Source organism: Scyliorhinus torazame, chromosome 18, assembly GCF_047496885.1.
Source record: "Scyliorhinus torazame isolate Kashiwa2021f chromosome 18, sScyTor2.1, whole genome shotgun sequence".
Classification (NCBI taxonomy): domain Eukaryota; kingdom Metazoa; phylum Chordata; class Chondrichthyes; order Carcharhiniformes; family Scyliorhinidae; genus Scyliorhinus; species Scyliorhinus torazame.
The window spans coordinates 88076165-88095475 of NC_092724.1; the positions used below are offsets into that span (position 1 = coordinate 88076165).

Here is a 19311-nt window from a genome sequence, read left to right on the forward strand (position 1 = left end):
TCAGTGTGTTAGTGTTTGTGGACTGGTCAGTGTTCGTGTTTGCGGATTGGTCAGTGTGTTGGTATTTGTGGATTGGTCAGTGTGTTGGTGTTTGTGGATTGGTCAGTGTGTATGTGTTTGTGGATTGGTCAGTGTGTTAGTGTTTGCTGATTGGTCAGTGTGTTAGTGTTTCAGGATTGTTTAGTGTGTTAGTGTTTGTGAATTGGTCAGTGTGTTAGTGTTTGCGGATTGGTCAGTGTGTTAGTGTTTGCTGATTGGTCAGTGTGTTAGTGTTTCAGGATTGGTTAGTGTGTTAGTGTTTGCGGATTGGTCAGTGTGTTAGTGTTTGCGGATTGGTCAGTGTGTTAGTGTTTGCGGATTGGTCAGTGTGTTAGTGTTTGTGGATTTGTCAGTGTGTTAGTGTTTGCGGATTGGTCAGTGTGTTAGTGTTTGTGAATTGGTCAGTGTGTTAGTATTTGTGGATTGGTCAGTGTGTTAGTGTTTGCGGATTGGTCAGTGTGTTAGTGTTTGTGAATTGGTCAGTGTGTTAGTCTTTGTGGATTGGTCAGTGTGTCAGTGTTTGTGGATTGGTCAGTGTTTTGGTGTTTCTGGATTGGTCAGTGTGTTAGTGTTTGCGGATTGGTCAGTGTGTTAGTGTTTGTGGATTGGTCAGTGTGTTGGTGTTTCTGGATTGGTCAGTGCATTGGTGTTTGCGGATTGGTCAGTGTGTTAGTGTTTGTGGATTGGTCAGTGTGTCAGTGTTTGCGGATTGGTCAGTGTGCCAGTGTTTGCGGATTGGTCAGTGTGTTAGTGTTTGTGGATTGGTCAGTGTGTTAGTGTTTGTGGATTGGTCAATGTGTTAGTGTTTGTGGATTGGTCAGTGTGTTAGTGTTTGTGGATTGGTCAATGTGTTGGTTTTTGTGGATTGGTCAGTGTGTCAATGTTTGTGGATTGGTCAGTGTGTTTGTGTATGTGGATTGGTCAGTGTGTCAGTATTTGTGGATTGGTCAGTGTGTTGGTGTTTGTTGATTGGTCAGTGTGTTTGTGTTTGTGGATTGGTCAGTGTGTTGGTGTATGTGGATTGGTCAGTGTGTTAGTGTTTGTTGATTGGTCAGTGTGTTCGTGTATGTGGATTGGTCAGTGTGTTAGTGTTTGTTGATTGGTCAGTGTGTTAGTGCTTGTGGATTGGTCAGTATGTCAGTGTTTGTGGATTGGTCAGTGTGTCAGTGTTTGTGTATTAGTCAGTGTGTTAGTGTGTGTAGATTGGTCAGTGTGTTAGTGTTTGCAGATTGGTCAGTGTGTTAGAATGTGTGTATTGGTCAGTGCGTTAGTGTTTGCGGATTGGTCAGTGTGTTAGTGTTTGCAGATTGGTCAGTGTGTTAGAATGTGTGTATTGGTCAGTGTGTTAGTGTTTGCAGATTGGTCAGTGTGTCAGTGTTTGTGGATTGGTCAGTGTGTTAGTGTGTGTAGATTGGTCAGTGTGTTAATGTTTGTGTATTGGTCAGTGTGTTAGTGTTTGCGGATTGGTCAGTGTGTTAGTGTTTGCGGATTGGTCAGTGTGTTAGTGTTTGCAGATTGGTCAGTGTGTTAGAATGTGTGTATTGGTCAGTGTGTTAGTGTTTGCAGATTGGTCAGTGTGTCAGTGTTTGTGGATTGGTCAGTGTGTTAGTGTGTGTAGATTGGTCAGTGTGTTAGTGTTTGCGGATTGGTCAGTGCGTTAGTGTTTGCGGATTGGTCAGTGTGTCAGTGTTTCTGGATTGGTCAGTGTATCAGTGTTTGCGGATTGGTCAGTGTGTTAGTGTTTGCAGATTGGTCAGTGTGTTAGAATGTATGTATTGGTCAGTGTGTTAGTGTGTGTAGATTGGTCAGTGTGTTAATGTTTGTGTATTGGTCAGTGTGTTAGTGTGTGTAGATTGGTCAGTGTGTTAGTGTTTGTGGAATGGTGAGTGTGTTGGTGTGTGTAGATTGGTCAGTGTGTTAATGTTTGTGTATTGGTCAGTGTGTTAGTGTTTGTGTATTGGTCAGTGTGTCAATGTTTGTGGATTGGTCTGTGTTAGCGTTTGCAGATTGGTCAGTGTGTCAGTGTTTGTGGATTGGTCATTGTGTTAGTGTTTGCAGATTGGTCAGTGTGTTAGTGTTTGCAGATTGGTCAGTGTGTTAGAATGTGTGTATTGGTCAGTGTGTTAGTGTTTGCAGATTGGTCAGTGTGTCAGTGTTTGTGGATTGGTCAGTGTGTTAGTGTGTGTAGATTGGTCAGTGTGTTAGTGTTTGCGGATTGGTCAGTGTGTCAGTGTTTCTGGATTGGTCAGTGTGTCAGTGTTTACGGATTGGTCAGTGTGTTAGTGTTTGCGGATTGGTCAGTGTGTTAGTGTTTGCAGATTGGTCAGTGTGTTAGAATGTGTGTATTGGTCAGTGTGTTAGTGTGTGTAGATTGGTCAGTGTGTTACCGTTTGTGTATTGGTCAGTGTGTTAGTGTTTGCGGATTGGTCAGTGTGTCAGTGTTTGTGGATTGGTCAGTGTGTTAGTGTGTGTAGATTGGTCAGTGTGTTAGTGTTTGTGGAATGGTGAGTGTGTTGGTGTGTGTAGATTGGTCAGTGTGTTAATGTTTGTGTATTGGTCAGTGTGTTAATGTTTGCGGATTGGTCAGTGTGTTAGTGTTTGTGGAATGGTGAGTGTGTTGGTGTGTGTAGATTGGTCAGTGTGTTAGTGTTTGCAGATTGGTCAGTGTGTTAGTGTTTGTGTATTGGTCAGTGTGTTGGTGTTTGTGTATTGGTCAGTGTGTCAGTGTTTGTGGATTGGTCTGTGGTAGCGTTTGTGGGTTGGTCAGTGTGTTAGTGTTTGCGGATTGGTCAGTGTGTTGGTGTTTGTGTATTTGTCAGTGTTTGCGGATTGGTCAGTGTGTTAGCGTTTGTGGATTGGTCAGTGTGTTAGTGTTTGTTTATTGGTCAATGTGTTAGTGATTGTGTATTGGTCAGTGTATCAATGTTTGTGGATTGGTCAGTGTGTTAGTGTTTGCGGATTGGTCAGTGTGTCAGTGTGTGGATTGGTCAGTGTGACAGTGCCTGTGGTATTGGCCAGTGTGTTAATGTTCGTGGATTGGTCAGTGTGTTAGTGTTTGCGGATTGATCAGTGTGTTAGTGAATGAAAATCGCTTATTGTCACAAGTAGGCTTAAAATGAAGTTACTGTGTAAAGCCCCTAGTCGCCACATTCCAGCACCTGTTCGGGGAGGCTGGTACGGGAATTGAACCGTGCTGCTGGCCTGCCTTGGTCTGCTTTCAAAGCCAGCGCTTTAGCCCAGTGTGCTAAACCAGCCCCTAAACCAGTGTGTGTAAATTGGTCAGTGTGTTAGTGTTTGTGAATTGGTCAGTGTGTTAGTGCTTGCAGATTGGTCAGTGTGTTAGTGTTTGCGGATTGGTCAGTGTGTTAGTGTTTGTGGAATGGTGAGTGTGTTGGTGTGTGTAGCTGGTCAGTGTGTTAGTGTTTGCAGATTGGTCAGTGTGTTAGTGTTTGTGTATTGGTCAGTGTGTCAGTGTTTGTGGATTGGTCTGTGTTAGCGTTTGCAGATTGGTCAGTGTGTCAGTGTTTGTGGATTGGTCAGTGTGTTAGTGTTTGCAGATTGGTCAGTGTGTTAGTGTTTGCAGATTGGTCAGTGTGTTGGAATGTGTGTATTGGTCAGTGTGTTAGTGTTTGCAGATTGGTCAGTGTGTCAGTGTTTGTGGATTGGTCAGTGTGTTCGTGTGTGTAGATTGGTCAGTGTGTTAGTGTTTGCGGATTGGTCAGTGTGTCAGTGTTTCTGGATTGGTCAGTGTGTCAGTGTTTGCGGATTGGTCAGTGTGTTAGTGTTTGCGGATTGGTCAGTGTGTTAGTGTTTGCAGATTGGTCAGTGTGTTAGAATGTGTGTATTGGTCAGTGTGTTAGTGTGTGTAGATTGGTCAGTGTGTTACCGTTTGTGTATTGGTCAGTGTGTTAGTGTTTGCGGATTGGTCAGTGTGTCAGTGTTTGTGGATTGGTCAGTGTGTTAGTGTGTGTAGATTGGTCAGTGTGTGAGTGTTTGTGGAATGGTGAGTGTGTTGGTGTGTGTAGATTGGTCAGTGTGTTAATGTTTGTGTATTGCTCAGTGTGTTAATGTTTGCGGATTGGTCAGTGTGTTAGTGTTTGTGGAATGGTGAGTGTGTTGGTGTGTGTAGATTGGTCAGTGTGTTAGTGTTTGCAGATTGGTCAGTGTGTTAGTGTTTGTGTATTGGTCAGTGTGTTGGTGTTTGTGTATTGGTCAGTGTGTCAGTGTTTGTGGATTGGTCTGTGTTAGCGTTTGTGGGTTGGTCAGTGTGTTAGTGTTTGCGGATTGGTCAGTGTGTTGGTGTTTGTGAATTTGTCAGTGTGTCAGTGTTTGCGGATTGGTCAGTGTGTTTGTGTTTGTGGATTGGTCAGTATGTCAGTGTTTGTGGATTGGTCAGTGTGTTGGTGTTGTGTAATGGTCAGTGTGTTAGTGTTTGTGTATTGGTCAGTGTTTGTGTACTGGTCTGTGTGTCAGTGTTTGTGTATTGGTCAGTGTGATTGTGTTTAATGATTGCTCAATGTGTTGGTTTTTGTGGATTGGTCAGTGTGTCAATGTTTGTGGATTGGTCAGTGTGTTTGTGTATGTGGATTGGTCAGTGTGTCAGTATTTGTGGATTGGTCAGTGTGTTGGTGTTTGTTGATTGGTCAGTGTGTTTGTGTTTGTGGATTGGTCAGTGTGTTGGTGTATGTGGATTGGTCAGTGTGTTAGTGTTTGTTGATTGGTCAGTGTGTTCGTGTATGTGGATTGGTCAGTGTGTTAGTGTTTGTTGATTGGTCAGTGTGTTAGTGCTTGTGGATTGGTCAGTATGTCAGTGTTTGCGTATTAGTCAGTGTGTTAGTGTGTGTAGATTGGTCAGTGTGTTAGTGTTTGCAGATTGGTCAGTGTGTTAGAATGTGTGTATTGGTCAGTGCGTTAGTGTTTGCGGATTGGTCAGTGTGTTAGTGTTTGCAGATTCGTCAGTGTGTTAGAATGTGTGTATTGGTCAGTGTGTTAGTGTTTGCAGATTGGTCAGTGTGTCAGTGTTTGTGGATTGTTCAGTGTGTTAGTGTGTGTAGATTGGTCAGTGTGTTAATGTTTGTGTATTGGTCAGTGTGTTAGTGTTTGCGGATTGGTCAGTGTGTTAGTGTTTGCGGATTGGTCAGTGTGTTAGTGTTTGCAGATTGGTCAGTGTGTTAGAATGTGTGTATTGGTCAGTGTGTTAGTGTTTGCAGATTGGTCAGTGTGTCAGTGTTTGTGGATTGGTCAGTGTGTTTGTGTATGTGGATTGGTCAGTGTGTCAGTATTTGTGGATTGGTCAGTGTGTTGGTGTTTGTTGATTGGTCAGTGTGTTTGTGTTTGTGGATTGGTCAGTGTGTTGGTGTATGTGGATTGGTCAGTGTGTTAGTGTTTGTTGATTGGTCAGTGTGTTCGTGTATGTGGATTGGTCAGTGTGTTAGTGTTTGTTGATTGGTCAGTGTGTTAGTGCTTGTGGATTGGTCAGTATGTCAGTGTTTGCGTATTAGTCAGTGTGTTAGTGTGTGTAGATTGGTCAGTGTGTTAGTGTTTGCAGATTGGTCAGTGTGTTAGAATGTGTGTATTGGTCAGTGCGTTAGTGTTTGCGGATTGGTCAGTGTGTTAGTGTTTGCAGATTCGTCAGTGTGTTAGAATGTGTGTATTGGTCAGTGTGTTAGTGTTTGCAGATTGGTCAGTGTGTCAGTGTTTGTGGATTGTTCAGTGTGTTAGTGTGTGTAGATTGGTCAGTGTGTTAATGTTTGTGTATTGGTCAGTGTGTTAGTGTTTGCGGATTGGTCAGTGTGTTAGTGTTTGCGGATTGGTCAGTGTGTTAGTGTTTGCAGATTGGTCAGTGTGTTAGAATGTGTGTATTGGTCAGTGTGTTAGTGTTTGCAGATTGGTCAGTGTGTCAGTGTTTGTGGATTGGTCAGTGTGTTAGTGTGTGTAGATTGGTCAGTGTGTTAGTGTTTGCGGATTGGTCAGTGCGTTAGTGTTTGCGGATTGGTCAGTGTGTCAGTGTTTCTGGATTGGTCAGTGTATCAGTGTTTGCGGATTGGTCAGTGTGTTAGTGTTTGCGGATTGGTCAGTGTGTTAGTGTTTGCAGATTGGTCAGTGTGTTAGAATGTATGTATTGGTCAGTGTGTTAGTGTGTGTAGATTGGTCAGTGTGTTAGTGTTTGTGGAATGGTGAGTGTGTTGGTGTGTGTAGCTGGTCAGTGTGTTAGTGTTTGCAGATTGGTCAGTGTGTTAGTGTTTGTGTATTGGTCAGTGTGTCAATGTTTGTGGATTGGTCTGTGTTAGCGTTTGCAGATTGGTCAGTGTGTCAGTGTTTGTGGATTGGTCAGTGTGTTAGTGTTTGCAGATTGGTCAGTGTGTTAGTGTTTGCAGATTGGTCAGTGTGTTAGAATGTGTGTATTGGTCAGTGTGTTAGTGTTTGCAGATTGGTCAGTGTGTCAGTGTTTGTGGATTGGTCAGTGTGTTAGTGTGTGTAGATTGGTCAGTGTGTTAGTGTTTGCGGATTGGTCAGTGTGTCAGTGTTTGTGGATTGGTCAGTGTGTTAGTGTGTGTAGATTGGTCAGTGTGTTAGTGTTTGTGGAATGGTGAGTGTGTTGGTGTGTGTAGATTGGTCAGTGTGTTAATGTTTGTGTATTGGTCAGTGTGTTAATGTTTGCGGATTGGTCAGTGTGTTAGTGTTTGTGGAATGGTGAGTGTGTTGGTGTGTGTAGATTGGTCAGTGTGTTAGTGTTTGCAGATTGGTCAGTGTGTTAGTGTTTGTTTATTGGTCAGTGTGTTGGTGTTTGTGTATTGGTCAGTGTGTCAGTGTTTGTGGATTGGTCTGTGTTAGCGTTTGTGGGTTGGTCAGTGTGTTAGTGTTTGCGGATTGGTCAGTGTGTTGGTGTTTGTGTATTTGTCAGTGTTTGCGGATTGGTCAGTGTGTTGGTGTTTGTGTATTTGTCAGTGTGTCGGTGTTTGTGTATTTGTCAGTGTGTCAGTGTTTGTGGATTGGTCAGTGTGTTAGCGTTTGTGGGTTGGTCAGTGTGTTAGTGTTTGTTTATTGGTCAATGTGTTAGTGATTGTGTATTGGTCAGTGTATCAATGTTTGTGGATTGGTCAGTGTGTTAGTGTTTGCGGATTGGTCAGTGTGTCAGTGTTTGTGGATTGGTCAGTGTGACAGTGCCTGTGGTATTGGCCAGTGTGTTAGTGTTCGTGGATTGGTCAGTGTGTTAGTGTTTGCGGATTGATCAGTGTGTTAGTGAATGAAAATCGCTTATTGTCACAAGTAGGCTTAAAATGAAGTTACTGTGTAAAGCCCCTAGTCGCCACATTCCAGCACCTGTTCGGGGAGGCTGGTACGGGAATTGAACCGTGCTGCTGGCCTGCCTTGGTCTGCTTTCAAAGCCAGCGCTTTAGCCCAGTGTGCTAAACCAGCCCCTAAACCAGTGTGTGTAAATTGGTCAGTGTGTTAGTGTTTGTGAATTGGTCAGTGTGTTAGTGCTTGCAGATTGGTCAGTGTGTTAGTGTTTGTGAATTGGTCAGTGTGTTAGTGCTTGCAGATTGGTCAGTGTGTTAGTGTTTGTGGAATGGTGAGTGTGTTGGTGTGTGTAAATTGGTCAGGGTGTTAGTGTTTGTGGATTTGTCAGTGTGTTAGTGCTTGCAGATTGGTCAGTGTGTTAGTGTTTGTGGAATGGTGAGTGTGTTGGTGTTTGTGGATTGGTCAGTGTGTCAGTGTTTGTGGATTGGTCAGTGTGTTAGTGTTTGTGGATTGGTCAGTGTGTTAGTGTTTGTGGATTAGTCAGTGTGTTAGTGCTTGCACATTGGTCAGTGTGTTAGTGTTTGTGTATTGATCAGTGTGTTAGTGCTTGCAGATTGGTCAGTGTGTTAGTGTTTGTGGAATGGTGAGTGTGTTGGTGTTTGTGGATTGGTCAGGGTGTTAGTGCTTGCACATTGCTCAGTGTGTTAGTGTTTGCAGATTGGTCAGTGTGTTAGTGTTTGTGGAATGGTGAGTGTGTTGGTGTTTGTGGATTGGTCAGTGTGTCAGTGTTTGTGGATTGGTCAGTGTGTTAGTGTTTGTGGATTGGTCAGTGTGTTAGTGTTTGTGGATTAGTCAGTGTGTTAGTGCTTGCACATTGGTCAGTGTGTTAGTGTTTGTGTATTGATCAGTGTGTTGGTGTTTGTGTATTGGTCAGTGTGTCAGTGTTTGTGGATTGGTCAGTGTGTTAGTGTTTGTGGATTGGTCAGTGTGTTAGTGTTTGTGGATTGGTCAGTGTGTTAGTGTTAGTGGATTGGTCAGTGTGTTAGTGTTTGTGGATTGGTCAGTGTGTTAGTTTTTGTGGATTGGTCAGTGTGTTAGTGTTTGTGGATTGGTCAGTGCATTGGTGTTTGTGGATTGGTCAGTTTGTCAGTGTTTGTGGATTGGTCAGTGCGTTGGTGTTTGTGGATTGGTCAGTGTGTCAGTGTTTGTGGATTGGTGACTGTGTCAGTGTTTGTGGATTGGTCAGTGTGTTAGCGTTTGTGGGTTGGTCAGTGTGTTAGTGTTTGTTTATTGGTCAATGTGTTAGTGTTTGTGTATTGGTCAGTGTGTTAGTGTTTGCGGATTGGTCAGTGCGTTAGTGTTTGGGTCAGTGTGTTAGTGTTTGCGGATTGGTCAGTGTGTTAGTGTTTGCGGATTGGTCAGTGTATCAATGTTTGTGGATTGGTCAGTGTGTTAGTGTTTGCGGATTGGTCAGTGTGTCAGTGTTTGTGGATTGGTCAGTGTGACAGTGCCTGTGGTATTGGCCAGTGTGTTAGTGTTCGTGGATTGGTCAGTGTGTTAGTGTTTGCGGATTGATCAGTGTGTTAGTGAATGAAAATCGCTTATTGTCACAAGTAGGCTTAAAATGAAGTTACTGTGTAAAGCCCCTAGTCGCCACAATCCGGCACCTGTTTGGGGAGGCTGGTACGGGAATTGAACCGTGCTGCTGGCCTGCCTCGGTCTGCTTTCAAAGCCAGCGCTTTAGCCCAGTGTGCTAAACCAGCCCCTAAACCAGTGTGTGTAAATTGGTCAGTGTGTTAGTGTTTGTGGATTTGTCAGTGTGTTAGTGCTTGCAGATTGGTCAGTGTGTTAGTGTTTGTGGAATGGTGAGTGTGTTGGTGTTTGTGGATTGGTCAGGGTGTTAGTGCTTGCACATTGGTCAGTGTGTTAGTGTTTGCAGATTGGTCAGTGTGTTAGTGTTTGTGGAATGGTGAGTGTGTTGGTGTTTGTGGATTGGTCAGTGTGTCAGTGTTTGTGGATTGGTCAGTGTGTTAGTGTTTGTGGATTGGTCAGTGTGTTAGTGTTTGTGGATTAGTCAGTGTGTTAGTGCTTGCACATTGGTCAGTGTGTTAGTGTTTGTGTATTGATCAGTGTGTTGGTGTTTGTGTATTGGTCAGTGTGTCAGTGTTTGTGGATTGGTCAGTGTGTTAGTGTTTGTGGATTGGTCAGTGTGTTAGTGTTTGTGGATTGGTCAGTGTGTTAGTGTTAGTGGATTGGTCAGTGTGTTAGTGTTTGTGGATTGGTCAGTGTGTTAGTTTTTGTGGATTGGTCAGTGTGTTAGTGTTTGTGGATTGGTCAGTGCATTGGTGTTTGTGGATTGGTCAGTTTGTCAGTGTTTGTGGATTGGTCAGTGCGTTGGTGTTTGTGGATTGGTCAGTGTGTCAGTGTTTGTGGATTGGTGACTGTGTCAGTGTTTGTGGATTGGTCATTGTGTTAGTGTTTGTGGATTGGTCAGTGTGTTAGTGTTTGTGGATTGGTCAGTTTGTCAGTGTTTGTGGATTGGTCAGTGCGTTGGTGTTTGTGGATTGGTCAGTGTGTCAGTGTTTGTGGATTGGTCAGTGTGTCAGTGTTTGTGGATTGGTCAGTGTGTTAGTGTTTGTGGAATGGTCAGTGTGTTAGTGTTTGTGTATTGGTCAATGTGTTAGTGTTTGTGTATTGGTCAGTGTATTAGTGTTTGAGGACTGATCAGTGGTAGTGTTTGCGGATTGGTTGTGTGTTTGTGTTTGTGGATTGGTCAGTATGTCAGTGTTTGTGGATTGGTCAGTGTGTTGGTGTTTGTGTATTGGTCAGTGTTTGTGTACTGGTCTGTGTGTCAGTGTTTGTGTATTGGTCAGTGTGATTGTGTTTAATGATTGCTCAATGTGTTGGTGTTTGTGGATTGGTCAGTGTGTCAGTGTTTGTGGATTGGTCAGTTTGTCAGTGTTTGTGGATTGGTCAGTGCATTGGTGTTTGTGGATTGGTCAGTGTGTTGGTGTTTGTGTATCTGTCAGTGTTTGTGGATTGGTCAGTGTGTTAGCGTTTGTGGGTTGGTCAGTGTGTTCGGGTTTGTTTATTGGTCAATGTGTTAGTGTTTGTGTATTGGTCAGTGTATCAATGTTTGTGGATTGGTCAGTGTGTTAGTGTTTTCAGATTGGTCAGTGTGTTAGTGTTTGTGGATTGGTCAGTGTGTCAGTATTTGTGTATTGGTCAATGTGTTAGTGTTGTGTATTGGTCAGTGTGTTCGTGTTTGTGGATTGGTCAGTTTGTTGGTGTTTGTGGATTGGTCTGTGTGTTTGTGTTTGTGGATTGGTCAGTGTGTTAGTGTTTGCAGATTGGTCAGTGTGTTAGTGTTTGTGGATTGGTCAGTGCATTGGTGTTTGTGGATTGGTCAGTGTGTCAGTGTTTGTGGATTGGTCAGTGTGTTAGTGTTTGTGAATTGGTCAGTGTGTCAGTATTTGTGGATTGGTCAGTGCATCAGTGTTTGTGTATTGGTCAATGTGTAAGTGTTTGTGGATTGGTCAGTTTGTTGGTGTTTGTGGATTGGTCAGTGTGTTTGTGTTTGTGGTTTGATGAAGGGCAGTCACTCTCCTTACCTCTGTTGCAGAATGATCAATAGATTTGAGAAATTAATTGGACAATTACTTGAAGGGCTAGATTTTACAGTGCGATGGTAGTAGCTGAGATAATTCTGTCAAAGTGCTCGCTCAGATATGATGGGACTATGGTTGTTTGTGTCTGTCTTTGTATGTAACAATAGTTTTTCACATCTGACTAAGTCTTGTTTTTTCAGTGAGCTGCCATTGCTCATCTCTCGGATGCAGAAAAATGGTGACCAAGTGGAGAAAGACATTCTGGACACTGAGGGAAAACTGCGGACTGTGAGTAGGATTTCTTCAGCTGAGAATCTCACACAATAATATGTGTGTGATGAATGTAGGAATTTCAGATATATGTATTTGTTGCAGTCAGGGTAAAATACCTCGGTTAGTGTGTGTATTTTACTGATGTAGTGATGTCCTGGTTTAAAAGCAAATACATTTGGCTACAGAAGTGCAACTAAAGCATCGTAAAAGTAATGGGTAATGGCATTTTGTTTATATATAGAAGGTTCCCTGGGGAGTAGATAATTAAAGACCTTGTATTAAGTAAGATTATCATGGATTATCATAGAATTTACAGTGCAGAATTAGGCCATTTGGCCCATCGAGTCTGCACTGGCTCTTGGAAAGAGCACCCTACCCAAGGTCAACACCTCCACCCAATCCCCATAACCCAGTAACCCCACCCAACACTAAGGGCAATTTTGGACACTAAGAGCAATTTATCATGTCCAATCCACCTAACCTGCACATCTTTGGACTGTGGGAGGAAACCGGAGCACCCGGTTTATAGTTAATGATACAGTTAATGGGAGGAGCCAGGGGCTGAAGCAGCCAAGTGTTGAGTTTCAGTTTTTTAAATGTTAGTGTACCCAATTCATTTTTTCCAATTAAGGGTCAATCTAGTATGGCCAATCCACCTATCCTGCACATCTTTTGGGTTGTGGGGGCGAAACCCAAGCAAACACAGGGAGAATGTGCAAATTCCACACGGTCAGTGATCCAGAGCAGGGATCGAACCTGGGACCTCGACGACATGACGCAGCTCTGCTAACCACAGCGCCACTGTGCTGCCCTGGAGTTTCAGTTTTTGAGCTCAGTTTAGACTGGGATGTGAACAGACCAGCAGCTTATCTCAGAACAGTTCAAGATTTGCCTGTGAACTGGGCAGAAGGTTTTTACCAAAGGCTGGCAGGTTAAACAGTAGTCTGAGATAGACAAGAATCTGCAGGCTGTTTCCTGACCAGACTTCGCCCTCTCTCCAGTTGGTCTTTTAAAAGGAACTCCATTCAAGTGTACAGCTGGTAACCCTGTATTTGTTAACTGTATTTAAAGGTGGATTCTTTTTTTTTAATTTTCTTGTTTTAAAATTTAGAGTACCCAATTCAGTTTCCCAATTAAGGGGCAATTTAGTGTGGCCCATCCGCCTAGCCTGCACATATTTTGGGTTGTGGGGACGAAACCCACACAAACACGGGGAGAATGTGCAAATTCCACTCGGACAGTGACCTAGAACCAGGATCAAACTGGGACCTCGTCGCCGTGAGGCAGCAGTGTTATCCACTGTGCCACCGTGCTGCCCTCTTAAAGGCGGATTTTGACCGGAGATGGGTTTTGCTTGGGCGGAGATTAAAATACATCAATTAGGAGTTAAAAGGTTTCATTTCATTGTTAAGCATTATTTAACTATTTTCTTTCAGATATTAAAGTTAGTAATCCTGTTTTAGTAAGAACGTTTGTTTTAATATACCATATCCCTATTTGTGCATGGAGTCACTCTTGGAGCGAAGCATCCTTTCCTCACAGTCTTACAAATTAAATAAAATCTAGGGTTTCTGTCCGGTATCCTAGCAACTGTTGGGGTCTGTTACAGGGACCTGGAAAGTTGACAAGAGTGGGAAGGAACATGAGGTTAAGGAAAGAGAATGGTTCGATGAAAGAAATCGATTCATGTCAGCTTGTGCACTTCATGCTCTCTACATTGATCTTCATGGTGAAAGAAGTGTTTTGAAATATATTTACTGTTGTCAAGTCAGGAAACACAGCAGCCAATTTGCACATCGCAAGCTCCCACAGTCAACAATAAAATAAATTACCAAATTTTATAAGGGTTATTCATTGGCCAGGAAAACCCCCTGCTGTTGGAAAGTAATATTTTCCATCCCCTGAGAGGGCAGACAGGGGTGAGAAGTGAATGGGATGTGGTATCAATTGGGAGACAAGCAGCAGAGTTTCAATGATCATAAGTTTATGGAGCGTAAAACATAGAAGGCTGGTCAGCGGAGTGTTGGAATAGTCAGGTCTCAATGAAGGCATGGATGAAGGTTTCAGCAGCAAATAAGTTGAGGCGAGTGTGAAGGGGGACTATGTTGAGGAGGTGGAAACAAGTGGTCTTCATGATGGTGGAGTTAGTGGTTGACAGCTCATCACAGGGTCAGACAGACATGCCACCAAGTGTGGACGGTGGTCCAACCTCGTTCTGCAGCCAGAACGAGGAATAGATTGGGCAGGGAATGGAGTTTGGAGCAGGGACCTGATATATAATTGGAGAAAATTTCTGCTCCTCCATTTCTGGATGGCGGGTAAGCAGTCTGATAATTTAGGTGGTGGTGAGGTGGAGCTGAGTGTGGTCAATGTACATATGAAAACTAGTACTGTGCCTGCAGATGACGTTGCCAAAGGGCAGCATGTAGAAATAGGAGGAGATTCCTGGGCGACTCCAGAGGTTATGATATGGGAACGGGAAGATAAACCATTGCAGGAGATTCTGTGGCTCTGATTAGTTCCGCACACATGAGTGCGGCCTCAACCGGGACCTGGGATTCATGTCACATTACATTCATCCCCCACCATCTGGCCTGCGAAATCCTACCAACTGTCCTGGCTTGATGTAATTCACACCTCTTTAACCTGGGGTTACCCCATCTCTGGATCTGTAAAGATTTAATCACCTGCTAATGGTCGCATTCCAAGCATTGTTTGGCATCTTTGAATTTGTCTATATATGTGTTTCTGGAACATACCTCTTCATTCACCTGAGGAAGGAGCAGCGCTCCGAAAGCTAGTGACATCGAAACAAACCTGTTGGACTTTAACCTGGTGTTGTAAGACTTCGTACTGTGCTCACCCCAGTCCAACGCCGGCATCTCCACATTCTGATTAGATGGGGAGACATTTCTAATGTGATAGAATTGATACAAAATTAGACAAAAACTCAACAAAGGAAGATTTATTGACAGAAAGTGCATGCAGATGTGGTTTTTAAAAACAATTATAAAATTGATCCTTTTTCTTGATTGATATTTTCAGGATAGAGTAAACTACCAGAACAAACGACCATTCAAATACGAGACAGTGAACAATGAGAATTTGGCCCGGTCGGAAGGTCTCCTTAAGGACCTTTTCCTGGATGCAGACAAGGCAAAGAAGCTGAAACACCCACAGGCAACTGAGATTGAAACTGAGTGAGTTGATAGTTAAGGGGAGACCATGGTGTTGTGGAGGCCTTGATTAGTAATCTGGAGAATGTTGGTTCAAATCCCACCAGGACAATTAGAGAATTTTAATTCTGGAAGTAAATAACTGATGTCAGTGAAAGTGAAGCAGTTTGATTGTCTGATAAACCCAACTTGTTGACAAATATCTTTCTGAGATGGAAACGTGTCGTCTTTACCCAGTCTGGGCCTATATGTGATGCCCGTCCAAAACCAATCTGGTTGACTCGTATCTGAACCGGCCTTTAAACCTGTGGACAGGGGCGACCCACCACCCACCTTTTCAGGGTAGGCGATAAATGCGGTCCTGCCAACAGCGGCCACATCTTGAGAATGAATAGAATCCATTCAGATTCATATTCTATTCCAAACCCGCGACCACTACAGTCACACTGATGTCCTTGCACTGTGCTCACACCAACATTGGCTGGGTTGTACACAGTGGAGCAAAGCTCAAATAAATAATTAAACACAGTCAGTTTGAGACTGTCCTCAGTGAGTTTGGAAGGTGGAAAGAATGTGGGACATGGGAAGAAAGCAATGCCGGCCCAGCGTGGCTTGAAGCCATCAGGTTTTATGCCCGTGTAGTGTTGGTTCAAATCCTGGACTGTCCGAAAGTGTCGGAGAATCCTGGACATGTGGGAGTAGGCGAGAGGCTAGAATCTAATTCAGATTTCAATGGATCCCATACAGGCTAATGTGAGAGTGAGTTACCACATTTTGTTTGCTAACTTCCAGCAGAGGGCAGTAGAGCAGAGCTGCTGATTGGCTGTTGCGGGGGAAATTTGCATACGTCCATGTCCTCACCCTAACTTGAAGGTGGCTTGTGGAGGAGCTGTTGTCAAGTGACACTTGAACCCAAAACACTTCTTCAGTGTTTCCCTCCCTACCCCCTCCTCTAACCAAAAAAAAACAACCGCTGTAAAGATCAAGAGGAAGGCTCGAGGGCAGGTAGAAGTAGAAAGAAGTTGAACCGTGACGTCACAGCCTGCAGGTAAGGGATTGGTGACTGGTAAGTAGTTTTTCTTTTATTTTCCCTCAGGTGTTATCGTGCGGGGCGCACAGGTTGTTGAGTGAGTGCTTGCTGAGAAGGGGAGTGAATAACAGGTAAGCTCTTTCTTTCTTTTTCTTTTTTTATCTAAAGGGGATGGCAGGGAAGGTAGTGCACTGTTCCTCCTGCAGAATGTTTGAGGTGAGGGACGCCGTCAGTATTCCTGCTGATTTCATCTGTGGGAAGTGCACCCATCTCCAGCTCCTCAGAAACCGCGTTAGGGAACTGGAGCTGGAGCTGGATGAACTTCGGATCATTCGGGAGGCAGAGGTGGTGATAGATAGAAGCTTCAGGGATGTAGTTACTCCGAAGAATAAAGATAGATGGGTGACGGTGAGAGGGGCTGGGAGGAAGCAGTCAGTACAGGGATCCCCTGTGGTCATTGCCCTTAGTAACAAGTATACCGCTTTGGATACTGTTGGGGATGACGACTTACCTGGGGTAAGCCATGGGGTACAGGTCTCTGGCACAGAGTCTGTCCCTGTTGCTCAGAAGGGAAGGGGGGAGAGGAGCAGAGCAATAGTCATTGGAGACTCCATAGTTAGGGGGATAGATAGGAGATTCTGTGGGAACGAGAGAGACTCGTGGTTGGTGTGTTGCCTCCCAGGTGCCAGGGTGCGTGATGTCTCCGATCGTGATCCTTAAGGGGGAGGGGGAGCAGCCCCAAGTCGTGGTCCACATAGGTACCAACGACATAGGTAGGAAAAGGGATAGGGATGTAAGGCAGGAATTCAGGGAGCTAGGGTGGAAACTTAGATCTAGGACAAACAGAGTTATTATCTCTGGGTTGTTACCCGTGCCACGTGATAGCGAGACGAGGAATAGGGAGAGAGAGGAGTTGAACACGTGGCTACAGGGATGGTGCAGGAGGGAGGGTTTCAGATTTCTGGATAATTGGAGCTCATTCTGGGGTCAGTGGGACCTCTACAAACGGGATGGTCTACACCTGGACCAGAGGGGTACCAATATCCTGGGGGGAAATTTGCTAATGCTCATCGGGAGGGTTTAAACTAGTTCAGCAGGGGTTTGGAAACCTGAATTGTAGCTCCAGTACACAGGAGGTTGAGAGTAGTGAGGTCATGAGTAAGGTTTCAAAGTTGCAGGAGTGTACCGGCAGGCAGGAAGGTGGTTTAAAGTGTGTCTTCTTCAATGCCAGGAGCATCCGGAATAAGGTGGGTGAACTTGCGGCATGGGTTGGTACCTGGGACTTCGATGTTGTGGCCATTTCGGAGACATGGATAGAGCAGGGATAGGAATGGTTGTTGCAGGTGCCGGGGTTTAGATATTTCAGTAAGCTCAGGGAAGGTGATAAAAGAGGGGGAGGGGTGGCATTGTTGGTCAAGGACAGTATTACGGTGGCAGAAAGGACGTTTGATGAGGACTCGTCTACTGAGGTAGTATGGGCTGAGGTTAGAAACAGGAAAGGAGAGGTCATACTGTTAGGGGTTTTCTATAGGCCTCCGAAAAGTTCCAGAGATGTAGAGGAAAGGATTGCAAAGATGATTCTGGATAGGAGCGAAAGCAACAGGGTAGCTGGTATGGGGGACTTTAACTTTCCAAATATTGACTGGAAACGCTATAGTTCGAGTACTTTAGATGGGTCCGTTTTTGTCCAATGCGTGCAGGAGGGTTTCCTGACACAGTATGTAGATAGGCCAACGAGAGGCGAGGCCATATTGGATTTGGTACTGGGAAATGAACCAGGACAGGTGTTAGATTTGGAGATAGGTGAGCACTTTGGTGATAGTGACCATAATTTGATTACGTTTACTTTAGTGATGGAAAGGGATAGGTATATACCGCAGGGCAAGAGTTATATCTGGGGGAAAGGCAATTATGATGCGATGCGGCATGACTTAGGATGCATCGAATGGAGAGGAAAACTGCCGGAGATGGGCACAATGTAAATGTGGAGCTTGTTCAAGGAACAGTTACTGCGTGTCCTTGATAAGTATGTACCTGTCAGGCAGGGAGGAAGTGGTCGAGCAAGGGAACCATGATTTACTAAAGCAGCTGAAACACTTGTCAAGAGGAAGAAGGAGGCTTATGTAAAGATGAGACATGAAGGTTCAGTTAGGGCGCTTGAGAGTTACAAGTTAGCTAGGAAGGACCTAAAGAGAGAGCTAAGAAGAGCCAGGAGGGGACATGAGAAGTCTTTGGCATGTAGGATCAAGGATAACCCTAAAGCTTTTTATAGATATGTCAGGAATAAACAAATGACTAGGGTAAGAGTAGGGCCAGTCAAGGACAGTAGTGGCAAGCTGTGCTTGGAGACCGAGGAGATAGGAGAGGTGCTAAATTAATATTTTTCGTCAGTATTCACACAGGACAAAGACAATGTTGTCGAGGAGAATACTGAGATTCAGGCTACTAGAGTAGAAGGGCTTGAAATTCATAAGGAGGAGGTGTTAGCAATTCTGGAAAGTTTGAAAATAGACAAGTCTCCTGGGCCAGATGGGATTATCCTAGGATTCTCTGGGCAGCTAGGGAAGAGATTGCTGAGCCTTTGGCTTTGATCTTTAAGTCATCTTTGTCTACAGGAATAGTGCCAGAAGACTGGAGGATAGCAAATGTTGTCCCCTTGTTCAAGAAGGGGAGTAGAGACAACCCCGATAATGATAGACCAGTGAGCCTTACTTCTGTTGTGGGCAAAATCTTGGAAAGGTTTATAAGAGATAGGATGTATAATCATCTGGAAAGGAATAATTTGATTAGAGACAGTCAACACGGTTTTGTGAAGGGTAGGTCGTGCCTCACAAACCTTATTGAGTTCTTTGAGAAGGTGACCAAACAGGTGGATGAGGGTAAAGCAGTTGATGTGGTGTATATGGATTTCAGTAAAGCGTTTGATAAGGTTCCCCACGGTAGGCTACTGCAGAAAATACGGAGGCATGGGATTCAGGGTGATTTAGCAGTTTGGATCAGAAATTGGCTAGCTGGAAGAAGACAAAGGGTGGTGGTTGATGGGAAATGTTCAGACTGGAGTCCAGTTACTAGTGGTGTACCACAAGGATCTGTTTTGTGGCCACTGCTGTTTGTCATTTTTATAAATGACCTTGAGGAGAGCGTAGAAGGTGGGTGAGTAAATTTGCAGATGACACTAAAGTCGGTGGAGTTGTGGACAGTGCGGAAGGAGGTTACAAGTTACAGAGGGACATAGATAAGCTGCAGCGCTGGGCTGAGAGGTGGCAAATGGAGTTTAATGCAGAAAAGTGTGAGGTGATTCATTTTGGAAGGAATAACAGGAAGACAGAGTACTGGGCTAATGGTAAGATTCTTGGCAGTGTGGATGAGCAGAGAGATCTCGGTGTCCATGTACATAGATCCCTGAAAGGTGCCACCCAGGTTGAGAGGGTTGTTAAGAAGGCGTACGGTGTGTTAGCTTTTATTGGTAGAGGGATTGAGTTTCGGAGCCATGAGGTCATGTTGCAGCTGTACAAAACTCTGGTGTGGCCGCATTTGTAGTATTGCGTGCAATTCTGGTTGACGTATTATCGGAAGAATGTGGAAGCATTGGAAAGGGTGCAGAGGTGATTTACCAGAATGTTGCCTGGTATGGAGGGAAGATCTTATGAGGAAAGGCTGAGGGACTTGACACTGTTTTCGTTAGAGAGAAGAAGGTTAAGAGGTGACTTAATTGAGACATACAAGATGATCAGAGGATTGGATAGGGTGGACAGTGAGAGACTTTTTCCTCGGATGGTGATGTCTAGCACGAGGGGACATAGCTTTAAATTGAGGGGAGATAGATATAAGACAGATGTCAGAGGTAGGTTCTTTACTCAGAGAGTAGTAAGGGCGTGGAATGCCCTGCCTGCAACAGTCGTGGACTCGCCAACACCAAAAGCATTCAAATGGTCATTGGATA

The 19311-nt window shown here is 44.3% G+C and overlaps 1 protein-coding gene across 1 annotated transcript in view; it reads left to right on the forward strand.

Moving 5' to 3' along the window:
* evpla (envoplakin a) overlaps nucleotides 1–19311 on the forward strand; it is a 178380-nt gene that overhangs the window by 45274 nt on the left and 113795 nt on the right. The window contains exons 2-3 of the mRNA XM_072482997.1: nucleotides 11090–11177; nucleotides 14208–14362. Of these exons, the coding sequence (XP_072339098.1) occupies nucleotides 11090–11177; nucleotides 14208–14362 (243 nt within the window). The remainder of the gene's footprint in view (nucleotides 1–11089; nucleotides 11178–14207; nucleotides 14363–19311) is intronic.